General features: G+C 54.9%; 1 protein-coding gene across 1 annotated transcript; it reads left to right on the forward strand.

Annotated features, from left to right (window-relative positions):
* Positions 1–595: 595 nt before the first annotated feature.
* On the forward strand, positions 596–26,726 carry SLC41A3 (solute carrier family 41 member 3). The gene is made up of 11 exons (XM_040995327.1): positions 596–683; positions 4,723–5,447; positions 8,650–8,757; positions 10,740–10,811; positions 11,968–12,112; positions 14,385–14,531; positions 14,866–15,010; positions 16,023–16,102; positions 17,624–17,758; positions 19,898–20,046; positions 25,350–26,726. Exons 2-11 carry the CDS (start codon positions 5,253–5,255, stop codon positions 25,557–25,559), a joined length of 1,386 nt encoding a protein of 461 aa, XP_040851261.1. The 5' UTR covers positions 596–683; positions 4,723–5,252; the 3' UTR covers positions 25,560–26,726.
* The last annotated feature ends 1,028 nt before the right edge of the window (positions 26,727–27,754 follow it).

The following is a 27,754-nucleotide window of genomic DNA, read 5'->3' on the forward strand; positions in this document are numbered from 1 at the left end:
GCTGGGTGAAGTATGGAGAGTCCCACAGAGGGAAGTTGCAAATGGCCCAGGCCAAGGTCACTGTTGCTGAGGTTCAGCATGTTAGGAGAGCGACTCCCTGGTTGCTGCAAGCTCTCGGTTACTTTCTGGAGTTGTGAAATACTCGATTCCGAGAGCTTGGCTGGTTTTCCTGTGACTCTGGGGAAGAGGGGATTTTCAGCAGCCCCAGCCTGCCCCACTGCCAAGGTCGCCTGGGAGCTTTCTCTAGAGACTGCTTTATCCCTACCCGCCCCCTGTCCCCCGTGCCCTCAGAGTGACAAACTGACATGAATGGGGACTGCAGGATTGCCAGGTGGGGGCTGGGGCTGGCCCAGGGCAGTCAGAAAATTTTCCCTTCAACCTCTGTTGCTCTGTGTCTCACAGGCGGGGACTACCAGGGAATCAGCTGGGAGCACATGGAGGGGACGGAGCCCCGACTCCGGAGGCTTGAGGGCTGCAGTGGACCAGAGGTGCAGGGGCTGTCAGGCACAGATGCAGAAGATGGACTTCAGGGGGCCCCTGAGGTCCGGCACATAGCCCCCAAACCACCAGACCCTGAGCCTAGCAGAGAGACTGCGTGGACCATCGGCCTGCAGGTGGCAGTACCCTTCCTGTGTGCAGGTGTGGGGCTGTCCTGGGCAGGCGTGCTGCTGGACTACTTCCAGGTAAGAGGGAACCCAGTGGGGATGAGCGGCCTCTTTGGGTCAGCCCAACCCCAGCTTAGTGGACTCGGGGGCCCAACCTCATCCCATGCCACTGTCTGTACACTGGCAAAGAGTCTTTTAGCTCCATGCATTTTTTTTTTTCTGCATCACAGTTACACCTTCTAAGCCAGCCACACATAAGCATCCGTGGTGTGGAGTCCCTTTCATGTCTCCATCTTGGATGTTATAAAATACCTTGACTATGTCAGACTCACTTAAGTTCATCTCTTCTTCCAGAAATTCAAGGGAGTTACTCACCAGGATGCATGGGGCAGGCAGGAATGCCAGAAGTCTCCAGAAAATGGGAAAGATGGATGTAGTGATTAGGATGCCCAGGGTCCCAGCCAGAGGGTGGCATGGGATGACCATGATTGTATGTGTGGGGAAGGGTTTGGAAGGTTTTCCACAGAGACACTGGCCCTACCAAGATGTGGAGCAGCCTAGGAAGGCTTCCTGGAGGAGGCTACACAAAGAGAAGAATTAGGGCTGTAGGAAGAGGTGGGATGGCCTGTTCCAATGGTCTCTTCTTACCATCGTCGGGTGCGGGAGTTCATTCTAAGCTTCTGGGGACACCACATTTCCACTAGACAAGCGAGGGCCACTGCACACCCTATAGGGTCATGGGGGAGGAAGCTGACCATCGGAGGCAGGGTGACAGGCTGCGGAAGGCAGACTCTGTGGTCACATCGGGGTGAGTCCAGGGGTCGGGGTTCCTCCCAGGGGCCGGGGGCCCCTCATCCTCATGGCCCTGTAAGCCAGCAGCACTGCAACCCGCAGCTCGGGCTGAGCAGGGACAGTGCCTGCGCTGTGATAAGGAGCGGGGACCTGCCTGAAACCTTATCTGTGTGCCCGGAGTCGGAGCGGAAGTTGTGCTTCATGGTCCTTCTGGTGCCAGCTCAGTTCATCTCCCATGGTTGACCCTTTGATATTCAGATGCTGGGTTAACCCTGGACAGTGACCAAGACCGGGCAAGCCCTTGACCAGGCGGAAGAGGGCCACCTGGGGGGCCAGTGAGGAAACGCAAGAGACCTTGCGATGCAGCTGTGGGCGCGTGTTGATGAATCCATGCGTGGGGCAGTGGTGACAGCCAGCCGGGAGGGGTGCATGGGTCACCTTGTAAGCGAAGTAGCAGCTCCTTGTGCTTCCCACCGCGCTGGCCGTCAAGGCCTGCAGGTTGCTGAGTGTTAGGAGCCACTCTGGGCAGGTCCTGAAGAGGGAAGCTCTGGCAGGGGTGCCAGTGGTGGTTGCACTTGGGAGTGGAGTGGCCAGCAAGCTGTGCAGTGAGAAGAGGATGGTGAAGCCCGAGCAAGCCCATGGTCACCTACTTGAGTAATTCTGTGAGAGGCAGGACTGAAGCCTGCTACTCAGGTAAGGGGTCCTAGTGCACAGCCCCCTCAACCAGAGGGATGTATGATAGGACCTCATCCAGGGAGCTGAGTCAGGAGGGGTCCTCTGCTTGGGCCATTTGAGGCCCTTCTGGCAACAATGGGTGCTGAGGCAGTGTGTCATCGCCACCATCACCACTATCACCATCGCCACTATCACCATCATCACATCACTGGTACCACCAGCATCATCCTCAACCTTAACCTTATGCCCCTCAATTGGAAGACTGGCTGGCTTTCCTTTCCTGTTTATTTCTAGATATTGTTTCTTTGTTGGTTCCTCCATTCATACTATGTCTACTGTGTGTGTGTGTGTATGTGAGAGAGAGATTGACCCAACCTAATCGTAAGTCATTTTCTGAAGTCCCCCACATCCAGTCACAGTCCTTGGGCTGAGTTCCCACCCCCATAGGAGTGTCAGTGTTTAAGACTTTGGGGGCTGAAGTCCTGTGTGAGTCTGGGGGCTAGAGCTTGTTCGAGGAAAACAGGGCTGTACTGTGTGTGACTGCACATCCTGTTGGGATGTGGAACTGCAACCTAGACTACAGCAACAGCTGGTCAGCAGGAAGGATGCGTTGCCGGGGGTTGCTCAAGCTGTGCCTGAGTGGCCGGGCTCTGGCTACCTAGGTTCCACAGCCAGAGTCCTCGGGCCAGGCAAGATGAACCTGCCTAGTAGCTGTCCACTGCTGCAGTGCCCTCCTCAGGCCTCAGAGACAGTCCAGGTCTCTTGGCCTTCTACCTCCTCAGGCCCTGCTGGATCAAACTGGTCTAAACTGTGGCTGATGCCATGGTGACAGGCAGAGGGGGAGTGTGGAGAGTCTGTGCTGCATGTCTGGAGTGAGGGTCTTAGGGCTCCAGTGCCCACCTGCCTGTGATGCTGGGTGAGCATGCTAAGGGTATTTGGAGAGACCATTGATTGAATGTGGAATGGCCTTGAGAAACATGGACTGCTGTAAAGGAAACTGCAGTCCATCCATTCATCTATGTGTCTGTCCACCCACCTGACCATCCATTTGTCTGTCCATTTATCCACCTGTCCATCCACCCACCCACCAACAACTCACCTATCCATTTATCTACCCACCCACTACCTTATCTGTCCATCCATCTGTCTATCCAACCTTGTAGATGAAGTGTTCACATGTAGTTGAATCACTCTCGTCGCTCCTAGGGTTCCTTCAGCGCCCTCAGCACGGACCATCTTCACATTTTCCTTTTTATGATTATCTGCAGAACTGGGAGGCTCCAGTCACACCTCTGGCTCACAGGCCGGTGCTGGTGTTCCCAGCAGGGTCTTGACCCGCCATGCATCAACACCAGCTCCTGGGATAGACTCATTCGGATATTTCTGCCAGAAAAAGGAAGGCCCCAAGTGTCTGTATGTGCCTTTCTGGATTCTGAAGCACTTTGAACACCTCCTTACTCTAAAGATTTATTTACTTATTTGAAAGAGTTACAGTGAGAGAGAGATTGAGATTGAGATTTGGCTTTGGTAAGAAGATGGGTTGGCAGTGACGAGGGTCATGGTGATATGGCAGCCTTGTGCTGCGGGCAGGGGATAGGGGTGGGGTTGTAGTGGCCAGGGGTTGAGGGAGGCAAGCACCGAGACTGAGAGCTAGGGACAGGAGGTTTTGGAAGAAATGGCCATGAAAGACTGTTAGGTTTGGGGGACTTGGCCTTCCACAAGAGGGTCTGAAAGCTCAGGACAGAGACCTGGGCCTCAGAGAGAGGTTGCTGGCACGCAGGAGATAAGCAAAATCAAGGGTGGGGTGGAGGCTTGCTAGAAGCCAATCGTTGCTCCTGACCACAGGGCTGCCATCGGATAGGGCTCCACACAGCGGCTGCTTTGCCCTGTGCAGCATCTGCCGTGGTGGAGCCCAGCAGATGGGCCGGTGGCCACAGTCTTCACCTGGGCTGTTGGCTGTCCCCACTGCCAGCCAGGTGGTCCCAGCATGAAGGGCAAGGTCAGAAACACCGATTCACAGTGGGAGGAGTGCTGGAGGTGGGAGGAGTGGAGGCTGGGGGTGGGGGTGGCGGCCTGTCACGTCTGGTCCCTGGCAATGGCTTTAAGCATGTCTGTCGAGTGAGATGGTGCAGGGTGCAGTGAGAGGAATGCCAAGGGATCTGGGGGGCATTTACTGGAGTTTGTGGGAGGGATGGTTCACCTTGCCAGAGATCAGGAGGCTCTGTGTGGTTTGGACATGAACGTGGAAATGGCTGGCAGAGGAGAACCTAGTTAAAGGGCTGGAGGAGAGGCCTGGGAGCAGGCAGGCACCTCCAGGCTCAGTGGTCGTGCACTGATTCTTTACCTGTGGGCTTTGGCCGTCCGTGGCCTTCGATGCTTGCTGCCAGCTGCTCCCACCGGCCCTCAAGCTCTGACATTCTATTTCTGGCACCTATGGAATACACAGGGGACGCAGCCAACAATAGAATCCCTTGAGGTCAAAGGGCACTGCTCTAGGCAGGGGCTGCTCTGCAGAGCTGGTGTGACCTTCCAAGCCGGCTGGGACAACGGGGCTGTGCGTCTCCTGTGAGCAGAGCCCCTCCCCATGGCCATGAGCCCCTCCCCGGACATGGCAGTCGAGGTGACTGCGGGCCGTGGCTTCCTTCTGCAGGCCAGCCAATTCCTTGACCTTGAAGCAGAAAGCTGAAGGCCCGTGGAGCTGGCCCGAGGAGGGGGAGCCTCCAGACCGAGATCTGCTGAGCCCTTCAATGCCAAGAGCAGAACTGCCCAGAATACATGTGCAGAGCCCGCGTGGGTGCTCCCCAAGGTCAGGCCTTCGTGGGCTCCATTTCTATGCAGGCTGAGCCTGTGTGGGCTGGGCTGCTGGACACTGTCAAGGTCACCACCAAGGGACAGTGAACCTCCCTCAGCAGGCGGGCAGCCACTCCCCGAGGAGCACCTGCCCCGGGGCTGTGGACAACAAAGGCTGGCCGTGTCTCTTCACCACGCTGGCCTTTCTGCCTCACTCCTTTGCTCTGACCCTTGGCTGAGGGGCCACCAGGACCCTCTGCAAGCACAAAGGTTCTGACAGCTTCCTGGGAAGCCCCGATTTATGTGAACATCTTTGAAGAGCGTCCTGGTGTGAGCGAGACAGGCCTCGGCTTGGCGTCCTGCCCTGGGAATGTGACTGCCAGCACCACCATGGTGGTTACCCAGCTGAATCTCAAGTTCCGCTTCCAGAACAAGAAGCTGCGAGGCTTCAGCTGTGAGGTCATCCGCTGTCCCCACGGGGTCCTCCCTGAGACTTTCTTCACCATGACGTGTCAGGTCCTGGTGCCCATCCTGCTGTCTGCCCTGGGCATGATGATGGCCGGCCTGGTGATGAACAACGTGCAGGTTTGTACAGGCGACTGGGGCAGGAACTAGGGTTACCCAGCTCTCCAGATGGGGCAGCAGCCAAACCCAGCCTGGCTGCTCGGGAGTCCTGGGTGTCTGTAGGGGCTAGGAGAAGGGTCCTGCCAGAGTCTAGGACCCTGAGTGTCACAGAAGAACCGAAATTCTGACAGTGCTCCCCAAAGGGTAGCTGCAGGAGCACCATCTTCCCAAGGGTGCTCCATCTACTTCCCTCCCAATGCTGTGGGCTCGTTGGGCAGGGACTGCTACTCCCAGCTGGGGGGTCTATGGTGAGGGTTGTGGTCCCTGGGGAGATGGACAGGTCCCTCCTGAGACCCTATGTGGCTGCTGGAAGGAGGACATGATACAGAACCCTGTCCAGTGCCCCGGGGAGCCAGCGTCTGTGACGGCGGCTACTCCTTGTGGAATGCGTGCACCCTGGGCTTGGCTCTGGTGGTGTGGCTGAATCCATGAGGCATGCCTGCTCTGTCCACGTCCGCTTGTGTGGTTGAGTCATCATGTTGTTTTGGAAGAACTGGGAAGCATAAGGCGAAAGGCCTGGAGGCTGTCCCTTCTCCGTAACTGCCTTGGCATCGCTCCACTTTGGACATGGAAGAGCCTGGAGGTCACAGCCTCATCCAGCACCCCTGAGTGAAAGATCTGTGGTTGCTGCAAGGGCTCAGTCCCACTTGGGGGCCAGCCCCCACGACCATGGTGCTGCTGCAGGGGCACACGCAGGATCTCAGGGTTATGGCGACCTCAATATCAGGTGAATTCAGGAGACAAAAGAGGGTAAGGTAGGGTGGACAGTCCAGTACAGTGAGTGGGGTGAGGCCAGAGGGAGGGGACCTGGGGAGGCTCTGAGATAGCAGTGGTAACACTGGAGCCATCGTGGGGGTCTTGGCTTTGGCTGCAAGGGACAGAGAAGTTCACCTAAACAAGGGCAGGTCAGTCCTCCCAGGGGGAGTCCTGAGGCTGAACAGCTCTGTCCTGGTCAGTCCCCGGGGTTCTCAGCACCCCACATTTTCCCCATGCTCATAACTGTGTGACCAAGTGGCCCCAACTGCGTTATGGAATTGAGTCTTCCCCAGGCACAGAGATGGACATGTGGCCAGATGTGGCTCCTTGGGCTTAGAGTTGGGGGTCTCGCCCACCCATGCTCTCCCACATTTCCTCCGTGTGCATGTGTGTCCCACTCCCTACTTCTTCTGGGGTCACCAGTCCTGGTGGACACCACTTTGACTTGCTCCTCTCTTTGATGAGCCCATCTCTAAGTGTGTGCAGTTTTTGGGGAAGGGGCTCAGCTGGTCCCTGTTGTCAACGCACCCCAGGATGGTTCCTCCATGGCTGCATGATGCCTGATGGGACAGGTCCGACCTCTGCCATATTACTGGGCAGAGCCATGTTACCGCTTACACTGAGGCATGCAACCACCTACACGGAGAAGGGACCTCAGGGTGTCATAGTCCCCTCCCCAGCACACTGTTGAGGCCTCTCGTTGACAGACAGGGCTGCATGGAGAAGGTGGGGCGCCTCTTGGGGAGGTAACCCTGGGTGTGCAGGAGGAAGATAGCTCCAGCCCGGAGGCCCATATGCGGGAATAAAAGAGAACGGAAGATGGAGTGTCAGGGTGAAGGTGGTGGTCAGCACTCCAAGGCCTGCAGTGACTGGGGCGCAGCTCAGGACCCCCGCATCCCAGATCGGAATGTCTGGGTAGTGGTCCCAGCTCTGCTCCCCATTCCAGCTTTCCGCTCATGCACACGCCTGGGGAGGCAGCAAGTGGTGTATGGAATACTTGGGTCTCTGTCACTCTATGAGAGTCCTGGATTGAGTCCCCCGGGCCCGTGGCTTTGGTCCCAGCTAGCTCTGGTAGTTGTGGGCCTTTGGGGAGTGAACTGGAGTATTGGAACTCCTTGTTTTTTCTTTCTCAACTACATACATATAGATAATGTTTTCTAAAAGGTTGACATGAGCCATTGGAGAGGCTGGTGTAGGACTGGAAGGACCAGGGCATGGAGGGCTCGGGGCAGGAGTTGAGGGGCAAGGACCATCTGGCTTGGGGACCTGGACTTGGGCTGGGGGTTGAGGGCCCCAGTGCGGAGGAGGTTCAGAGCAGTTTATTCTGACTTGAAATTTCGTATGTGGTCAGGGAGAGGGCCGGGATGTGTGTGAGCCAGCCCAGGGCCCACCGTGGGAGTGCATGTACGATGGCCACTGTGCCCTGTGTGTCGGGAGTATGGGACAGAGGAGGGTGGGACAGAGAGAACAGTGTGGGGGTGGCTGGGGCACCAAAAAGGGCCACACCTTCTCACCTGCTGGTGTTTCACGTTCCAGGAGCAGGCAGGGCTGGAAGGCTGTCCGCTTGCTCCACAGAGGAGGTCAGGGGAGAAGCTGAAGGCCCAGTGGATCATCTTGCTTTGGCAGGATCACAAAAGAGCAGGACATCTAGCCTGACCCTCTTGCCACTGCTTGGTCAGGTGTAGTTGGCTCTCCATCGTCCCCATGTGGACGGGTGCACGTTGGGGCTTCAGCAGCTAGGAGTGCTGCTAACCCTGGCAGAGAAAAGCAAAGAGCCAGATCTGATGGGGAATTTCAAAAGCTGATGTGAACTGCAGTGTAATTGTAGAGTTGCTGTTGTTGTTGTCTTAAACATGCGCTCTTTTCATTGGGTGGCTTTATTTTCATTGAAGACCAAGTACCCCTTTCTGGCAGATTCCTCTGACCCTAATTTTCAGCCACACTGCTCAGCAACAGAGGGTTGCAGGTCATGACAGTGGCAGTCAGTGCCACTCTGCAGCCCCATCTGGACCTGCCAGGGGTCACCACGTCCCACAGTTCAGGGGCTTCGCCCACCCTTGCCCTGCTCAACTTGGAAACCAGTAACTCATTTGCATCCCTGCAGCACCTCCATGTCACACAGACACACTGTGGTGTCTGCAGCAAGGTGGCAGGCCTGGTCAGCGGGTGGGCAGTGTGCCTTGATAAGGCCCCCCTCCGAATTTCCCTGCTCCCTAGGGCCAGAAGCATTGGGGACCTGCCTGAGGCCATGGACGCTGACTCATCATGTCCCATTTAGAGCCATGGCAGGGACCACCCTGCCCCGCCTGCATCTCAAGCATGAGAAGGAACTGGCTGAGGGTCCTCGGACACTTCCAGAGAGGCCAATAGGAACACCCGGCTCTGTCTCTCCTTCCTTCTCTCCCAGCACTGGCCCGTGTTTCAGGAGGTGAAAGACCTGCTGACGCTGGTTCCGCCCCTCGTGGGCCTGAAGGGGAACCTTGAGATGACACTGGCCTCGCGACTCTCCACGGCTGTAAGTTGACCCTGGCCACCCTCAGGGATGCTGTATTGCTGCGACCACTGGTCTGCCCACTGTGGTTGCACTGGGTGGGCTGGGCTCTTGGGATAAGTTGAGGTTGTTAACCCCTGCCTGGGGGTGCTGTCACTGGTCCCCTCTCTGCTGGGGACCATGCCCACTGCCAGGTGCCCCTAGCTTCTGCTCTCTCGGGGCCATTGGCTGACAGTGCATGCCCCGTGTTGCCCCGAGTCTGTGCACGGACCTGGCCCAGCCCTAGCACACAGTCACACAGCAGCCTTGGTGAGCAGCATGGGCCTGAGGGAGGTTTCATGGAGGAGTTGGGCTGAGTCTGAATCTTTCCCAGGCTGTTCCTGGCTGTCCTGTCCCCGGGCTGCCCCACTCTGGGCTTGGACCAGCACAGTTCCCAGGGTCACTCACTCTATACACCCTTTCCCAGCGCCTTCTCCTCCTGCTCTCCTGCCTGCTGGGTACACGCCACAGCTGAGGAGGGGGAAGCACTTGGCCGTGGTGCTGGAGAGGGGTGACTGCAGGGAGCTGCAGAGGCCTCCACACAAGCACGGACCCCAATCCCTGGGACCTGTGCCTGTGGCCTCACAGGGAGAAAGGGGGCTTTGCAAATGTGATGACCCAGTGTCCATTGGCTGTGGCTATGTCCCTTGGAACATCCATAGGAGCCTTGCAAATTGGGGGGGGGGGGCGATGCCGGAACACGGGGCAGGTGGCAGAAGCAGAGCCTGGGAGGGCACGTGCTCTGCTCCTGGCCTTGGAGTGCAGGGCAGGCTGGACAAGGGCCAGGAGACAGGTCCTCCCCTGGGCCTCCACAGGGAGCTGGACTCTCACCTCCTGTGGTCCTCATGGGTTCTTAGCAGAGCTGTGAGAGGGCAGATTTCTGTTTCTTTAGGCCACTACATTTGTCTCCACAGCAAGAGAAGACGTTAACACATGGAGCTGGGTCATGTATAAGCTTCGTAGGACACTGAGGCTCTACACGATCCAGCCCCATGCATTCGTGTTCATGCACATGCATGTGCGTGTGATTTGGTAGTATTCTGGACCGTGGAGGATTCAGAGCTTTCATTTAATGCCTGCACTTTTTTTAAAAGGATATTTGGGGAATTTTTGTTTATTTGAAAGGCATGGGGAGACAGACCGGTCTCCCATATACTTAGTCACCACCTCACTCCATCTCCCTCTCCCCCCTCATGCCACTACAGCCAGCCAAGGCTGTGTCACACCAGAGCCACGAGCTGGGAACTCAATGCAAGGTCCCACATAGGTGGCAAGGCCTAAAGATGTGAGCCACCGCGCTGGCTCCCTGGGTGTGTGTTGGCAGGAAGCTGGAATGTGATGAAAGCATGGGCAAGGCTCAAGCAGGTGGATGAGCAGAAAATGAGAAGCGGAACCGTAGGCTCGTGGGGCTCCCCACACCCCCACTGCAAGGCTCTGCACACTCTCTTCGCCTGCTGGTCACGGGCTCAGCTCCCCCGCCACCACCTTCTGCCCCTGGTTGCCCCATGTTGTTCCCACCCCACACCTGCGGTAGGGTAGCTGTACCTGCACTCCAGTAAGAGCACTCAGAGGCATACCACGGCTACGCATGCCTGGACGCCAGGCACAGGAAGCCAAGAGATCAGAACTCCTCTTGTGGTGGAAAGAAAAGTAGTGATCAAGAAAAGTAGTGATCAGGGCCTCCCGGGCTTGAGAGTCTGAGATGACCTTGAACTTCCTGGCAGCCTGGGTTCTGCTGTGTTTGCAAATTCCCATGTGTGTGTGTGGGGGGGTCGTGGTTCAAGAGTCCCCTCTGCTGTCTCCCCTCCCCACTAGAGAAGGGAGCTCCAGCTGAGAAGCTGAACTGGGGAGTGTGTGTATGTGTGTCTGTCTGTCTCTCTCTCACAAGAGGCTGCCTGCCCTGGAAGAAGTGGCGCCAGCTTTGCGCCCCCACCAGAGCCCTGATTGTCCTTTGCTGTCCCTCCTAGGCTAACACAGGGCAGATTGACAACCCCCAGGAGAAACACAGACTCATCAGCAGCAACCTGGCCCTCGTGCAGGTGAGGCTCATCCCAGTGTATGGGGGCAGGCCGGGGGCAGCGCTTGAAGGCTGCTCTAGCCTGTCCCTGCACCCCTAAGCTTTGAGGGAGGTGAAGCTTGAGGGAGGGAGCTTTGAGGGTGGGTGGGCTCCTATATGCCCCACACCTGTCAAGCATGCCCAAAGGAAAGGCCTCTGCTGGAACCTGAGGGCCCCAGCTCCGACTCCCTTTTTGCCTGGCGAACCCTTTCAGAAACTGGCTTGTTCAGGAGGACTTGTTGGCTGGCTTTGTGGTGCAGTGAGTTAGACAAGCGTGGCATCTGTATGGCAGAGCAGGCTGGAGTCCCTGCCTTTATTCCTGACCCAGCTCGCTGCTGGCACACCTGCTTGAGCCCCCTTGCCTTTGGCCTGGCCCAGCCCTGGTGGTAGAGATTTGGAGAATGAACAAGTGAATGGAAGATTCCTGGCTCTCTGTGTTTATGCACCTCTGTGTGTGTTGTTTGTGGCATAGATAATATTTTAAAATGTGGCTTCTCAGTTCTTTTGCACCAAAATACAACTTACCTTTAAATTACACTTTCCATGAAGTTATTGAAGCACCGGACTTCAAAGTATCATATCTGTATATGATTTTCGGGGGATTTTAAAAAATATTTTTAGGTTTCAGTCAGAGCATCTCTGCGAGTTTACTCTCCAGATTCCCACAGGGACTAGAGACGGGCTGGAGCCTGGCCAGAGCTAAAGTTGGGAGCTGACAGTGAAAGCTGGGTCCCCCACATGGGTGCCAGGAACCCACTTACTCACCCCACCTCTCAGAATCTGCATTAGCAGGAAGCTGGAGTCCAGAGTTGGAACCAGAAATAGAAACTAGGTCATCCAATGTGGGACACAGGTGTCTTACCCAATAGGCTAAACGCCTGCTCCTTCGTTTTTCTAAGCATAAAAAGTTCTGTAGCCTTTGCCTTGCTCTTTACAATGACTTTGAGTGCAAGAGCCAGCTGGTACACATATGCAAACGTCTCTGAGAGAGGCACTGGATTGAAAGGCACATGGTCCAGTTACAGCCAAAGGCATGTTTCCAGGGGTAGAGAGGACAAGGACCCAGGTTTCCTGGGAAAGGACAGGGGCAGCCCTGGCCAAGGGGTCCTTCTCTCATGTTGCTGACTTCTGCTCGACAGGTGCAGGCCACTGTCGTGGGGCTCCTAGCTGCCGTGGCTGCCCTGCTGCTGGGTGCTGTGTCCCGGAAGGAGTTGGACCTGGCACCTGTGGAGCTGCTGTGTGCCAGCAGCGTCGTCACTGCCTTCATTGCGGCCCTGGCCCTTGGTGAGCTGTGGCCTCCCCCGCAACCTCAGGCCCCTGAGTGGCGTGTTTGTCTCTGGTTCCTGGATTTGTGACAGATCCAGGCTTCCTGCTACAGGGCCTTCATGTGGGCTCCTAGTCAGGGTGTGTGCCCATGGAACTGTTGCCTCCCTAGCCTTGACCCTGCAAACAACAGGCAGCCTGCCAGGCTTTCCCTGGGTAACCTGGGTACCATGTACAGGCCTTTATACAGGCCCATGCCAGGCTCTGGAGCCTGCAGCCTGAGGGCAAGCCTGGATGGAAGCTTCCATTCCCTTCTTCGGAGAGATCTGACAGGCAGTAATGACATAGGGTGCCACAGACCTCATGCCCTCTGGTCTGGCAGGGGAGTGACCGTGATCAGTGGCCTGTATCCCGTTGCTGTTTCCTTGTGTGCCTCCATACAGGGAATTGGAAGGGGACACTCCCTGGGGCCCATTAGACTGTCCTGCTCTCCCTCATCGCACACCCACACTCCCTCTGAGCCCCTAACTCAGCACCCACAACGGTGCTGTTCCCCCTCCCTGCACCCACACTTCTTGGTGTTTCCGTCTCACCTCCCCAGTCCAAGGTCAGCTCTTCCCAAGCAGGAGGGCAACACCCACACTCCTCCACCTGCTGCTTCTGCGGCCTGACTGGCCGTGGGCTCGTGCCTTGGTGTCTGCATAGGTAGAAAGAGTGGTAGGCAGTCCTTGGCCTCCCCAAGTTCCACTCCATGCACGCGTGATGCAGTGGTTCCTAACATCCACTCTGGGCCGGTCCAGTGGCATCTTTGAGCACGGAGGTTCTGGGTTCATTGGCTTTAGATGCTGGTTTCTGCGTGAGTGGGTTTCCCCTGGCCACTAGGCATGTCCACTGGTGCATTCAGCACACAGCTCACAGCAGCTACCCTGTGCTCCACAGGGCAGGTCGGGGGCCCAGAAGAGGAGTGCAAGGTGTCAGGCTGCGTTTCTCTGGTCAGACTATATGCTGAGGTCTGCTCTAGGTCATGGCCCCTGTGTGCACACAGATGGCAGGTCTGGGTCTGGTCAAAGGCTGGGACCCAAGGCTTAACCTACAGGAGGGGGCTGCATTGCTACCTAGGGGACCACAGGGCTGATCTTTGTCAGGTCTCTCCAAGAATATCACCGCTATCTCCCCAAATGGGGACACGGAGGCTCCAAGGCAAGGTGAAGATCAGTAGCGTGAACTTCATCTGCGTTATTCCAGACATTCTGAAACATGCGTGGCTCACTTGTGACACTCAGGTGTCCACAAGTGTTCCCAAATGCGTGCTTGGTGCAGGATTGTCCCCCAGCCCAACTGTACAAACCTGAATTCTTGTAGAGTTGGTGCTCACAAGGGAGGTGGGGGTCCTGCGGCCTTGTCACCAGAGATGGCTCAGCCCGGCAGGTGGTGCTGAACTGAGGCTGGTTGGCTAGAGTTCCAGGATCCTGGGGCAATGGGGCATTGGCAGTAATGTCCCATTTCCCACACATTGTCAGAGTGGAGAGGAGGCCTGGCAGCCGTGGAGACACACCCCTTGGGTCTCCTGGGAGCCTAAGACCCACTTCTGTCTGCACCCCAAGGCCAGGTACTGCTCCCCAGTGCCAGCCCTGCCAGCCAGGCTGCCAAGGTGTGAAGTGCCTGTGGGTGCCTGGGTCAGCCTGGCTGAGGCCACGTGGCATCACAGTGCTGCATGGGTCTGTTGCTCATCCCTTCCTGCCCCCTGGCTGCCCCAGCCCCACCTGTCCTCTCGGCTTTCCCCAGCTTCCATCTGGGTTCTGACCCTGACACATCTCTCACATGGCTGGGTCCTTCTTGGTACCCATTGCCCAGAGAACCCTGACAAGGTCAGGAAGTCACACACTCAGCCCCCAGGAGTTGCCACCACCCAAGGCATCCATGGGGCAATTGTCCATGCAGTGTGAGGCCTTGAATGCCACATCTGTGGTTCTGGGTGAGGTGGGCCCCCAGGGGTCTCCTGCCCTGCTCAAGATGTTGTTGCTGTTGGGCTACCTCTCGATACCCTTCATGTGCCCCATTTACCAAGTGGACTGCACCTCCCTGCCAACCCAGACCCCACAGTCCTCACATCCACAGGGGAAACTCAGGGACCTGGTTGGCCTGGCTCAACGTGCAGGCTTGTATGGGCAGGAACCTGCTGATGAAGAGCTCCGGGCCACCTGGCTGGTCCTATACCCCACTGCCTGTGCACCTTCGTGGTGGCGGCTGGCTCCCTGGGGCCTGATCCCCACCTGACCCCTTCTCTCCCCAGGACTGCTCATGGTTTGCATCGTAATTGGTGCTCGAAAGTTCGGGGTCAACCCAGACAACATCGCCACCCCCATCGCAGCCAGCCTGGGAGACCTCATCACACTGTCCATCCTGGCCTTGGTTAGCAGCTTCTTCTACAAAAACAGAGGTGAGGAGGGGCCCTGGGATAGACCACCCAGCAAGGCTGAGGGGAACTTGGGGCTCCCAGTTTTCAAAAGACAGCCTGGGGTGTTGGCTGAAGGCATTTCTGTGACAAAGGGAGCTGAGGTCACCTGGCAAGTCCAGCTCCCCAGGGACATGGAGCAGCTCCAGTCTGCATATGTAGCCAGCCAGTCCTCCCTACACTGCTGAGAACAGAAGCATCTTAGCCCACATCTGACATGGGAACCCAGTCTCCTCCACCCCTACCCTGCCCCCATTCTCACCAGTCCTGGCCCCGACCATCCCTGGCCACCTGAGCTGTATGTGCCCCTCTCTCGTAGACAGTCGGTACCTGATACCACTGGTGTGCGTCGGCTTCATGGCCCTGATCCCGTTGTGGGTTCTTATTGCCAAGCAGAGCCCACCCATCTTAGAAATCCTGAAATTCGGCTGGTTCCCGATCATCCTGGCCATGGTCATCAGCAGGTGCGTGTGAGCGGGAGCACCGGGTCCAGGAGCCATGGAGCTTCTCACTGTCCTGCTGCGGACTGCAGCTGACCCCCGAGAGCTGGCGGAGGCGTGGCTGCTTTAGCTCTTATTTTCACAGGATTGATTTATGTACTTGAAAGAGCTTCTGCTGCAGGTTCACCCCACAAATGGTTATAACAGCAGACTGAACTGAAGCTCCATCTGGGTCTCAAGCACATGGGAACGAGCAGGCCCAAGCACCTGTGCCACCTTCTGCTGCTTTGCTGGGCACAGTTAGCTGGATTTGAAGCTCAACACTCATGGGATGCCAGCATCTCAGGCAAAGGCTTAACTCTCTGCACTGCCACATCAGTCCCTCTATACTTCCGTTTAGCCAAAGCCCCTAGCCTGTTGTTCTCAGAGATGCTGCCCTGTGGCAGCGGCCAGAGCTCAGAGCCCGGGGGACCATGCAGAGTCCGAGCTGGAAAGATCAGAGCAGCATCCCAGAGCCTTGTATTGTGCTCAGTCATATTTCCTAGGGGGATGACAACTTTCGCCATCCATGCTGGCCCAGACCCTTGACTGGATGCAGGTCCCTCACCATGGTCCCCAGGCCTCAGCTCTGTTCCCTCACCATTTTCCGCATGGCTGTGGGTGGGACATTTAGAGCCCCCAGCTGAACTCAGGCCCCACTCCCATGAGACTTTGCTGAACCCGTCCCTGTGTGCGTAATGGTGTTGGGCCTTCCCCAACTCAGAGCCCCGGGCAGAATAGATTTGCTTTTGAGGGTCTTGGGCATTTGGAAGGTTCCTGAACTCCTTACCCACATCCGTGTCATTCCCCAGGGTGTTGAGGTGTTAGGGGAGTATTGTGGGGGTGGAGATAGCATTGGCGGACTGCAGCCAAAGCCAGGGGGTGCCTGTAGTCTCTGTAGTAAGTGACAAGGCACATACGGCACCGGAAGCCAGGCAGGACTGTGCCCAGGGTCAGGTCTCATCAGCTGCCTGCCCGCCCTCTGCTCTTTCCCTAGTGTCGGGGGCCTCATCCTGAGCAACACCGTGTCTAAGCCGCAGTACAAGGGCATGGCCATCTTCACACCCATCATCTGTGGTAAGTGCTGGGGTGCAGTCCCTGCCATCCCCGGGTGGGGCCTGAACAGGGGACCTGAGCGACAACCGGGCAGCTGGGTAGACTTCCGTGCAGCTCACACCCCACTCTGTGCACACCTCATGGGGGAACGTGGGCACCAGGTGGACTTCCAGGCTGGGGAGGCCCAGGGAGGAGCTCTGTCTGCCCGTGCAGCTCACATCCCACTCTGCAGGTCACACCATAGGGTCGGTGTGCACCCTCCTGGCACAAGTACATCTGAGCACCCATGAACCCTGAGGCTCACAGGACTGCACCGGGCCTCACTGGCTTTTGCAGACCAAGTGTGGCCTTCAGAACTGGCTCTTGTATTTTGGTTTTAAAAACTCAGATATTTGCACATCAGCATGTGGATTTCTGTAGTCTAGAGGATGAAGGCTTGGTGTTACTGGGTTGATAGTCTGGGCATGGCAGTTTGCCTCAATCCATGCCATTCCCTGCTGCCTTACACCTGATTCCCTCAGCTGCCTGCCAGGCCCAGGCTCTGGGGTAGGGGTCATCTGTGTTGAAGACCACTCATTGGGTTTGATGTCTGGTGTCCTCTGAGGCTCTGGGTGTGGAATTTGGGAGGAACACAGCATGGTCAAGTCACTGCCTCTTTGCTTGGCTGGGGCCTTGGCATGACCCTTACCCATCAGCAGGGCTCCTGGCAGGTGTGTACCCTGACAGTAGGGTAACATTGTGGGGAGGGGAGAAGCAACAGTAGGCAACACAGATGCGTTCAGGGGCCCATCAAGCATTTTGACTACGGCAAGATGACTACTGAGCAGTAGGGAGCGGTGGGGAGTAGGGCGCAGTGTAGCTCGCTGTCCTTGTCTGGAAGGGTGGAACCTGCCTGGGCAGCCCCAGCCCAGGTTGCCTGGTGGGAGAGATGGGCCAGGCTGCCTCGCTGGGTGACGCTAGGGGTGTGGATTCAGTCCAGTTAGCCAGACCTTTAGCTCAAGGTGTTTCCTTTCCTCCTCTCTTCTGTAAGCTCATGCAGGCCGAGCACAGTAGAACTGCAGCCGTCCTTGGTGTGCAGACTGCCCTCGGCCTCATCCAGGGCAGCCCGGCCAGCTCGTCCACTCATGACCCAGCCCTCCTGCCCTGGTCCCAGAGGGCCGAGCTCATTGGTTTTGTCCAGAATTCCCGTCTGTAGTTGAGTCCTCTGGCCTCGAGGCCTCACTCTCAGGCCGGCCAGTCAGGCTCTTTTTACACCTGTCCGTTCCTGCCCCTCCAGCTAACAGCTGTCACTGACAGGCTGTTTTTGCTCATCTTAAGATATACAGCTGTCAAGGTGACACAGTTCCTACCTCAGAACCCCATTTACCCAGGATGGGCCACCCATGCTTTGGTTCCAAACAAGATCTGTGATCAAGCAGGAGTTAGATATTAAGATGTAAATCAAGGAAGCCTTCCTAGAGGAAGTAAACCTAACAGTCAGGGGTAGAAATCAGAAACCAATGGGAGGGAAGGGGAAATGGGATTCATTTTGTGTTTTTGCAGGTGTTGGCGGCAACCTGGTGGCCATTCAGACCAGCCGAATCTCCACCTACCTGCACATTCGGAGCACGCCTGGGGTCCTGCCGCTGGGCATGAAAAAATTCTGTCCCAATCCATGCTCAACTTTCTGCACCTCAGGTGGGTCCAGTGTGCACAGTGCAGGAAGCCCGTGCTCCTGGTGTGTGGCCGCCTATAGCAGTCCTGACCACAACCCACGTGGCCTGTCAGGCCCCAGCTCCCCGTCCTCCCAAGGATCTGCCCATGCCACATTGCAGGTGTGCCAGGGAGCAGGCGCTGAGCTGCCAGTACAGGAAACCAGTGAACACACAGACACACACTGTGGCATGTTCCAAAGCTGCATGAGCCTGGGGAGCGGTGGGAAACACAGCGGTTAGGAAGGCCTGGGCCTGGACACTCCTCCCCCGGATAAACAGGGCTGGGAGGAACGGAGCTCCAGGAGGGAAGCACGTGGGCCAAGAGCTGGAGGTTGGAAGGCATCTGACAGCTGTGAAGACCTGAGGGACCAGTAAGACCCAGTTACAACGAGTGGGAGGGGACGGAGGACAGAGGCCAAGCAGGTGAGGACGCAGGCAGACAGGGCCTGGAGGCTGGAGGAAGGGAAAGGTCTGTTCTGAGAGTCCCAGAGCCTTTGAGGTGTTTTCACCCTTTCTGCTGTTTTTCCAAATTGGGGCTTTTTACCATTTTACTTCTCGGGTCGTCTCCCTTCTGCTCCAAGAAATGCCTTTAGCTGTCATTGAGGGTGTGCCTGCGGGCACGTTACTGGAGACTGTCGTCACCTGTGGTGAGGCTCAGAGTGATGGAGTGGGCGTTTGGTGCAGCGGCCGAGGCACTGTTGGAGAGCCCTGTCTCAAATCAGAGTGAGTGGACTCGATTCTCAGCTGTGTTCCTGAGCGCAGCTTCCTGAGTGCAGACCCCGGAGGCAGCCGTGACGGCTCGACTGGTGGAACGCCTTGCTGCACATGTGGGTGGCCTGGATTGAGTTTCTGGCTCCTGAGTTTGGCCTTGGCTGAGCCCTGGCCATTGTGGACCATTAGGGAGCGAACCAGCAGATTGGAGCTTTCCTTTTGTCTTTTCCCATCTCAGATTCTTCTCTCAAAGAAATAAATGTTGAAGTTGATAGCTCTTTTTAACACTGGGAACATGTGCCACTTCTTTCCAACCCCTGTGATAGAGACTGTCAGTGGACACAGATCTACTGTCGCTTGATTTGTCCTCGTTGTATAAATATGGGGACATTTCTCTTCAAGAGATTTTCTTTGGATTTTTTTTTAAATTGCATTGTGCATGATTTAGCCTATTTGGGGTTTTCTGAGAACCTAGAATACAAATCTTTATAGCTTTTGTCAAGCTGGAGGCACTTAAACCATTGTTTGAATACTTTTTCAACCCCACTCTGCACAGATACCTGATGACACGAATGTGGGGGCTCTTGTCACATGAGGTCCCGCCAGTCCCAGAGGCTCTAAATAGCATCTTGACTGTTTGGGGGTTTTCCCCCTCTTTTGCTTAGGTGGGCCAGTTTCTGTATTTTTTTCTCAAGTTCATTCATTCTGTGGTTGGACCTATCACTGAGTTTTTGGTGGCATGCCTGTGTGTTTTTGATTTCTAAAGTTTGCATTTGTTTTTTTGTGTCTTCTGTTTCTTTCCTGAGAGTTTCTAGGCCGTGGCTTGTTTGGGGCAGGTCGGCCTTCCTCACAAGAAGTGCTTGTAGTTAACTCTGGCATCTGTGTCATCTCACTTGACTGTCTGGGGTTAGAGCTTGTCATCCAATCTTCCTTCCACTATAAGGAGTGGTTTTCCATAGAAGCTGGGCATTTTGGCTAAGACGGCGTGCTGGTGTTATGTCACACTCCTGGAATGTGTGGAACACGGAGCGTGCTGAAGTCTGTCCAGCCCTCCACGTCAGTGGCATATCCTGGAGGGGTCCCCAACCTCAGGACCGTCTGCCCCCTCAGACACTCAAGGTGTCCCTACCACTTGAACCTGGCTTGTTCACAGCACACAGTGTGAAGGGGGTGCCTCTTGTCTCTGCTGACTCTATTCCCATTTGTCTACTCTGAGATTTCAGTTCCTTGAATGGGGAAGGGATAGGGGAAGGGCTGTCCTTTGCTGCTAGAATCTGCCTACCCCCTGGGAGGTGTGTAGGAGACACCTGTAGAATGAGTACAAGGGGGTGCCTTACTGGAGACTGCCCCATGCCCCATGGCCTCTGTTGCCACGGCGGTTCTGCAGACTTCTTGGTTCTGTTTGTTGCAGAGATCAACTCCATATCAGCCCGAGTCCTGCTCTCCCTCGTGGTCCCGGGCCACCTGATTTTCTTCTACATCATCTGCATGGTGGAAGGTCAGTCGGTGACAGACAGCAAGAGCTTCGTGGTACTGTACCTGCTCGCAGGCCTGATCCAGGTGAGGAGGATGTAGCACCAAGCTGTGTCTGTTCCCGGTTGAGATTCTGCAGAGGGTGGAGCAGGCTGGGCTGGGGGTTCCCAGACAGGCAGGCAGAGCCTCCCACCCCCACCCTGACCTGCCGATCTTACAGGAGTTCAGTCAGCAGAGGCCACAGCATGCTGCACACTGCATGCTGCGTGTTGTACACTGCACCCTGCGCACCATGTACACACACACACACACACACTCACACACGTGGTGCGGTTATCACTGAGTAGTCAGAGAGGTGGGTCCAGTGGCCCCCACCACACAGCTGGTGGTTGGCCAGAGAGCGGGTCCCTGCTGGGGGGTGTCGCACAAGGGCCCCGGGACTTGGGTTGGGGCTGGGTGTCAGTAAGGCCTGGCAGGAGGGGCTTGCGCAGGTGTCCACATTCTGTCAGCTGAGACTACCACGGCCAGTGTCCCTGATGGGCCTGTGGCTTTTGCAGGGAAAACACCACAGGCTCACCTGGATAGTCTGTGGAATTGCTGCTACCAGGAACAAGTGGCTGCTGAGCTCCTGAGTTGGTAGCACTTGGAAATGCAGCATTTCTGGACCCTGGACCCCATGGGGCCTGGAGACCTCTGGAGAAGCATCCCAAGCAACAGGAGCTTCGAGCTCCAGTTAGGGGGAGGAAGGATCAGCCTGGACAAGGGTCCCAGGAGCCATGAGACCTGGCCATGACCGTGTGGACAGCCCCATGGCCACCTTGGCAAGGGCTGGGCGCCTGGAGCTCCAAGGGAGAGGGGCTCATGCAAGCACAACTGCAGGTCGCCACAGAGTCCAGGGAGTGTGACTGGTGTCACTGAGGGGCTTGGGGCTGGTGCAGGGCAGCAGGGCTGTGGCCCTTTGGGAGGCAGGGACAGGCCTGGGCATGGGAAGTACAGAAGACAGTCAGCCTCAGGCCACTTTGTGTGTCCAAGCCCAGCCTCAGGCCCTCTCGTGGCTGGCCTCGTGTTGCTGAAGCAGAGCTCCCGGGCTGAGCAGCTGGTGAAGGGGAGATCTGTGTAGTTCATGCTTGCGGGGGCTGCCATGGCCACACAGCCTGCTCCAGCCTGCCAAGGCCAGGGCCTCCTGGCTTTGTCCCAGCCCGGCAGAGGAGCTCAGAAGAAACTTGCTGTGGGCAGGCAAGGACGCAAGAGAGCAGGCAGAGGCCACGCTGGCTCTTTTTTAGTTTTTTAAGTATACTTTGATGTTTAATGGGCACGTGGTAACTTATATTTACAGGATATATTGTGACACTTGAGCACATACAATGTGTAATGATATATCAGGGAACTTGGACACACAGGGGAACTCAAACACACATCATTTCTTTGTGCTGGGAATGTTCAAAATTGCTTTCAAAAGTCATTCTTCCTGTCCAGCATGAACCACCCTCTCCCCTCCCCTTCTGCCCTGCACCCTTCCCAGGCCCTAGTCACCACTGTTCACTCCCCTGATACTCCAAGGTCATTTTTTCCTCCCACGTGAGTGAGAACTCATGACGTTTTGTCTTCCTGTGCCAGACTGAACACAGTGTCCTCTCTTTGTATCCGTGTTGCTGCCAATGGCAGAATGTCACTTCCTTTTATGGCTGAAGAATGTTCCTTTGCATCAATATGCCATGCTCATTCCCGTCATCACTCTCCTGTTGATGGATGCTTGATCCTGTATCTTGGTGATGGAATATGCAAGTGTCCCCACCAGGCTAACTTCCACGCCCGGGGCAGGGCAGCTGGATGGCTAAGAAGTTAGGTTTCTGCTTTTCTGGGGAAATGTCCCTGTGGCCTTCCATGTTGCCTGAGCTGATGTCCGTTCCCCACCGGCGTGTATTGTTTTGGTCTCAGTCACAGCTGTTCTAACTGGAATGCAGAGGTGCCTCATGGTGCTTTCGACTCGGGTTTCCCTGGTGATGGGTGTTTTTCCACATACCTGACCATTTATGTCTCTGTTTTTGAGGGAGATCTGTTCAAGTGATTTGTCTACTTTTTATTCGGGTTCTCTATTGCTAATAATTTTCTTTATTCCCTTATACATTCTGGATATCACCCCCAGTGGATGCATGGCCTGTAAATATTTTCTGCCGTTCTGAAGGCCTTTCCCTGGGTTGGTTGGTTTCTGTGTCCTTCAGGAGCTTTTGGTATGATGTACTTGCATTGGTCAACTTCTGCTTTGATCGCCTGTGCTTTGGGGATGATGTCCAAAAAAATTCTTGGCCCATCTCAGTGGCCTGAAGCATTTCCTCTGTGTCTCTTTTCTAGTATTTTCATAGTCTGAGGACTCATACTGAGTCCATTCTGAGTTGATTTTTGTGTTTGGGGAGAAAGAAGGGTCTGGTGTCTTGTACTGAGGGAAAGCCTGTCTCCCCAGCACCATCTAACTCAAAGGTCTTCCTCTCTCCAGTGGATGTTCTTGCTGCCTGCATTGAAAATCTCTCAACTATAACTACATGAGATTATTTTCGGGCTCTCTAATCTGCCCCACTGGTCTCTGGATCTGTTTCCAGCCAGGCCTGTGCTGTTTGGGTCAGTGTGTTTTGAAGTCAAGTATTATAATAGATCTTGCTTTGCTTTTTGGCTTAAAATTGCTCTGGCTGTTCAGGGTCTTTTGTGGTTTCATACAGCTAGTGTGGATGACTTGATTATGGCTCTCAATAGTATTGTTGGTCTCTTGACAGGAATTACTTTCATTTACTTGGATACATACAGGCATTTTAATAATATTTTTATAACCTATGAATATGGACCACCTGTCTATACCTTTGTACCCTCTTCACAGTGTTTTGTAATTTTCATTGCAAAGACCATTCATTGCCTTTGTTCAATTCATGCCTCAGTATTTATGTTATGTCATGTTTGTCGTTTATATTATGTCAGTATTGATGTCATGTTATGTTATTTAGCTAATGCAAATGGGATTCAATTATTGATTTCTGTTTAATGAAATTATTGGTGAATTTTAAAAGATACTAATTTTTGTATGTTGGCTTTATTCCCTGTAACTTGGAGATTTCAATAATCAGCTTTAACAGTGTTTTCTGGTGGAGTCCTGGGTTATAGGCCTTAGTTACAGAAGTGTTGGCCACAAACCAGGATCACTTGGACCACTGCTTTCCATTTTAGACACTCTTTACTTATTTCTCTTGCCTTACTGCTCTGGTTGAGCTTCGCCATACTATTTTGAACAAGAAAGGTGAAAGTGGATATCCTGGTCTTGTTCTTGATCTTTGAGGAAATGATTTCAGCTTTTTTCCATTTTGTACTATAGAGGCTGTGGTTTGTAATTTATAGCCCCTATCGTGTTGATCACATGACTTTTGTAAGTTGTCCTGTTGCTGTAATATGTTGTATTTGTTGGTTAGCACATGTTGGAACATCCTTCCTTCCATGCCTGGTGTGTAATCCTTCCACGTTCTTGGTGTGTAATTCTTTTGTGTGCAGTTGGATTTGATTTGCTGATACCCCATTGGGAATCTTTGCATCTGTGTTCATTTGGGTTTTCAGTTCTCTGTTTTGAAATGTCCTTGTCTGGTTTTGCTATCAGGGTAAATGCTGACCTCACAGAATGAGGTTGGAAGGAGTCCCTCCCTTTAAATACTTGGGGTTAGTTCTTTAAGAGTTTGGTAGAATTCAGCCATAATGAAGGCCTCCCATCCTTAGCTTTTCTTTGTTGAGAAATATTTTGTTAATGATGTGATTTTTATTACTTGTTGGTCTGCTTGGGTTTGGTAGGTTATATGTGTGTTCTGTGCAGCTGTTGTAGAAAATGTCCTATATAGTCAGTCTGTTGGGTCCTTTCTGACCATAGAGTAGTTCGACTCTTGTTTTTTTGACGGATTTCTTTTTATTTTTCTTTTTCTGGTCTAAACTGTCCACTGATGAAAATGGAGTGCTAAGTCTCCAACTAAGTGTCACAGTCTGTCCTTTTAGATCTAGCAGTGTGTATATGCTAGAGTGCGCAGGTCAAAGGCTCTTGTTCAGTTGAATCCTTTAACATTCCCAAGGGATTGGTCTTGGTTTACATTTGGACTAAAAAACTGCTTTATCTCATCAGGGCCTAGCTCCTCCTGCTAAATTCTCTTATTTATTTTTTTAAATTTTAAATATTTATTTATTTGAAAGCCAAAGAGACACAGAGATATTTCATCTGCTGGTTTACTCCCCAGTTTGCCACAACCATTGTGGATGGTCCAGGCTGAAACCAGGAGCCCAGAGCTCCATCCTGGTCCCCACAGGGATAGAAGGGGTCCAGGCACTTAGGCTGTTTTCTACTGCCTTCCCTGGCCCATTAACAGGGAGCTGAGTGTTAAGCAGAGCAGCCAGCTTAGCTCCCTGAGCCACAACTCCAGTCTATTTGGGTCTTGCTTATTAATGTCTCTTTCTGTTGAGTATCTCATGGCTTCCTGATTTCATTGAGTTGTCTGTATGCATTCTCTTCTGTCTCATCACTTTTCCTTGAAGTCGTGATTTTGAAGTCATTTTCAGTTTCAGTAGAGATCTATCTGTGGAGAGCTGTGCTCCTTTGGACATGTCATGATGCCGTGCTGATGGTAGCTGTGCACCTGATGGATCAGTTACCTCTAGTAATATCAGAGGGTGACCAGACTCTGCTGCAGATGTGCCCCAGGCTGCAGGTTGGAGAGGCCACGTCGCCGTCGCAGGGTGGGAGCTTCAGTGTTGTGCTAAGTGGCTTCTTCAGCATCAGCCTCAAGGGCCTGAGCAGGGAAGACAGTGGGGTTACGAAGCCAAATGGGAAGTAGCTCTTGCACACACAGCGGGTTGCCAGGCAGCTCTGAGCGTGAGGGGCCCATGTGCAGGTGTGGGGCTTGCAGGAGGTGCTGGGAGTGAGCTGGGGGAACGCAGACTGCTTGTTGGAAGAGCATGGTGCCCATAGAGTCTGAGAGCTGCACAGAGCCTGTAGGTACCTCTGGGCCAGGGCAGGGGCCCCATTTGTGTCTGGAGCTGCATAGGTGACCTCGTGGGGCAGACTTGCTCAGAGAATTCTGCCCAGGTGATGACCAAGGCTAAAGATAAATGGGCAGGGCTTCAGTGGGCAACTGCCCCTTGGGCATGGCCACCCAGCTGCCCTATCACTGCCACACTAGGACCAGAGCTCCAGCACATGGCACTGTAGGTGACAAGTCATAGTACACCTCAAGAGCAGTGGGACAGAATGGACTGGCTGGGGCTGAGTTAGCCACTGCCCTTGTGTTTGCCCTTGACATTCAACAGGCTTGTTTTGAATCTGTCCTTGGCTCTCTGACTCAGTCTCGTCTTGTGTTTGCTGGCTCTTGTGACAGGTGACCATCCTGCTGTACCTGGCTGAGGTGATGGTCCGGCTGACGTGGCACCAGGCCCTGGATCCTGACAACCACTGCATCCCCTACCTCACGGGGCTGGGGGACCTGCTCGGCACCGGCCTCCTGGCCCTCTGCTTCCTGGTCGACTGGCTGCTGTGGAGCCAGGTGGACCTGGACTACCTGCCAGAACTGACCACTGGACCTCCCTAACCCAGCCCTGCCGGCCCTGGCCACAGTCAGATCTCCCTCCTCACCCCAGCAGGCTCCAGAATGCAGCATCTCCCCGACTGGGTCCTCAGAGTGGCTGGCACCTGGCCTTGGCGGTGGCCTTGGTCAGGCTGCTGGAGGGACTCGCACGCCCTGCCGCTCTGGAGTGGGCTCCCAAGCCTCCTGGAATAAGGGGTGCTACTTTTGCAGGTGTGAGTGTGTGTGTGTGTGCACGTGTGTGTGCACATGTGTGCGTGGGGAGGGAGTAGCATGTTCTGGCCGAGTGAAGCTATACAAGAGGCACGTCCAGCTTGGTAGAGTGTATTTGCCTGGTTCACATTCATGCAGTGCACATGAGTAGAGCCTTGGGGGATTCAGGAGCTCCACAAGCTCAGGATGCTGTGCCTGGCTCTACTGCTGTCTCCGCCAGGCCCTGGATCATTCCCTGGGAATGTGGGCAGGACAGGACCTGGCACACCCTTCTCCCATCCCCCCCCCCACCGCCCCAGCATCCCCTTCAGCCTTATCACTGCTTTCTTTTTTCTCTTCCCCCACCCTTTTATTTTAGCTTTCGTTTTTCAGCCCAACCTCTGTGTAGGTTTCAGGGATGGGAACAGCGTAAAATAAAACCAGTATTGTGTAGCTCCGGCCCCTCGTGTCTGTAGACACGACTAATGCAGCTGAGAAGTGTGAAGGCAGTGAACCTCCTGCCGCATGCATGCATTTCTCTCGTGCAGTGTCTGTGATGGGGGCGGCAGGGGGAGGGGGGGAGTGGGCACTCGCCTAAAAGCATCAGTGTTACCAAGAATCTTGTCCCCATGCAAAACCTCCACTCCCATCCTGCCTCCTCATTCTGCTGGCAGGATCCATGCCCCACCCCTAGGGGTGGAGCCACTGAATAGGTTTAAACAGGCTGGGGCTGCAAGATTCCTGAGCACCCTGGTGTGCGAGAACCCCACCCATGGCATACCATCAGCTTCCAAAGCTTGCTCACTTCGTTTCCTATAGACTCATCATTAACATTCTCAGCCAGGGCTGGGACCCAGGAGTGTTACCCACAGATGTTCCCAAACAGGCACATTTTCACTCGTTCAACAAATCCTGACAAGTGACCCGTCACGTCAGCCAGTGTCTTGGAAGGGGTGCACTGACTACAATAACATTGACTTGGAGATGCAGGACGAAGGGACGGTGAGGCACCCCAGGCCTGGATGCACGGGAGGAGGGGGCCTGGTCCCAGGCGTTCACCAGATCTGGAGATGATAATTGTGTTCGTGTCTCCTGTAAGAGCGCCTAGGAAGAGGCCCCGGTCGCCTCGTCCCCTCCCAGCATCTCCCATGGCCAAACCCAGCTGGAAGTGCTGCAACTGAAGAAGCTTGTTGGTGGTCTACAGGAGTCTCCTGGGGCACAGCGAGGTGAGGGTGGGGAGTCCTCAACATAGCTCCGTGCTGAGCCCTGAGGCTGCATCCTGGGGCCACCCTGGGCCAAGCCCTCATCATCCTTGTCATCAAGTTCTTTGGGGGACACATGCACACAACCACTTAGTGTCTGTTGTGGAGAAGTCTGGCTCGGGCAGCCTTGCAGTGCCCTGGTGGCAGGTGAGGAGACGGGCTCACATTGTACCAAGCATGTCCTGTGTGCCAAGGCAGGTTCTAAACACATCACACGCTCACTCCAATAGCCTCATGGTGACCTGATACAGCGAGTGTGTCTCCTTGCACAGGGATGCCAGCTGAGGCTTGAGACTTTCCACGTGGGCTATGTAGTGTTGGTGCCAGAATCCAAACCTGGACATTTGTTGGCTCAGATCCAAGCTGTGCACATCATAAAGGGGTTTGCCTAAGGAGCTCGGGAAAAAGAAACTCTTTTTTCACTATCAAAAAATGACTTTGAACATGAAGCATGAGTAGGAGTTAGATGTGATAGGGAGAGGTTGGAGCTGAGGAGGAGGAAGGCTGGGCGTTCAGGAGGATGGGCTTCATCTCAAGTGAGGAAACGGGACAGAGCAGAGGGGCTGGTCGGAAGGTGAAGGTAGTCCTGCAGGATTGAGTTGTTAGGGCACAGCGACCCTGCAGTGCAGAGGCAGAGAAAGGGCAAAGGTGGGGGGATGGGCAGAGGCTAGGAGACCCCTGTGTGCCGGAGACCCTGGGACGGGCCTTGGGAAGGGGAGGGCAAGCATTGGTGCCTAATGTTATGAA

This window comes from Ochotona curzoniae, unplaced genomic scaffold (assembly GCF_017591425.1).
Source record: "Ochotona curzoniae isolate NIBS_2020 unplaced genomic scaffold, NIBS_Ocur_1.0 contig_908, whole genome shotgun sequence".
In the NCBI taxonomy this organism is placed as follows: Eukaryota; Metazoa; Chordata; class Mammalia; order Lagomorpha; family Ochotonidae; genus Ochotona; species Ochotona curzoniae.

What these genes read in the sequence shown, in the direction of transcription:
- SLC41A3 (XM_040995327.1), top strand. Translation starts at nt 5,253, where the DNA reads ATGGTGGTTACCCAGCTGAATCTCAAGTTCCGCTTCCAGAACAAGAAG. An exon ending in CTGGCCATGGTCATCAGCAG is followed by an intron (nt 15,011 to 16,022) that starts GTGCGTGTGAGC and finishes CTCTTTCCCTAG; the next exon opens with TGTCGGGGGCCTCATCCTGA. An exon ending in CTTCACACCCATCATCTGTG is followed by an intron (nt 16,103 to 17,623) that starts GTAAGTGCTGGG and finishes GTGTTTTTGCAG; the next exon opens with GTGTTGGCGGCAACCTGGTG.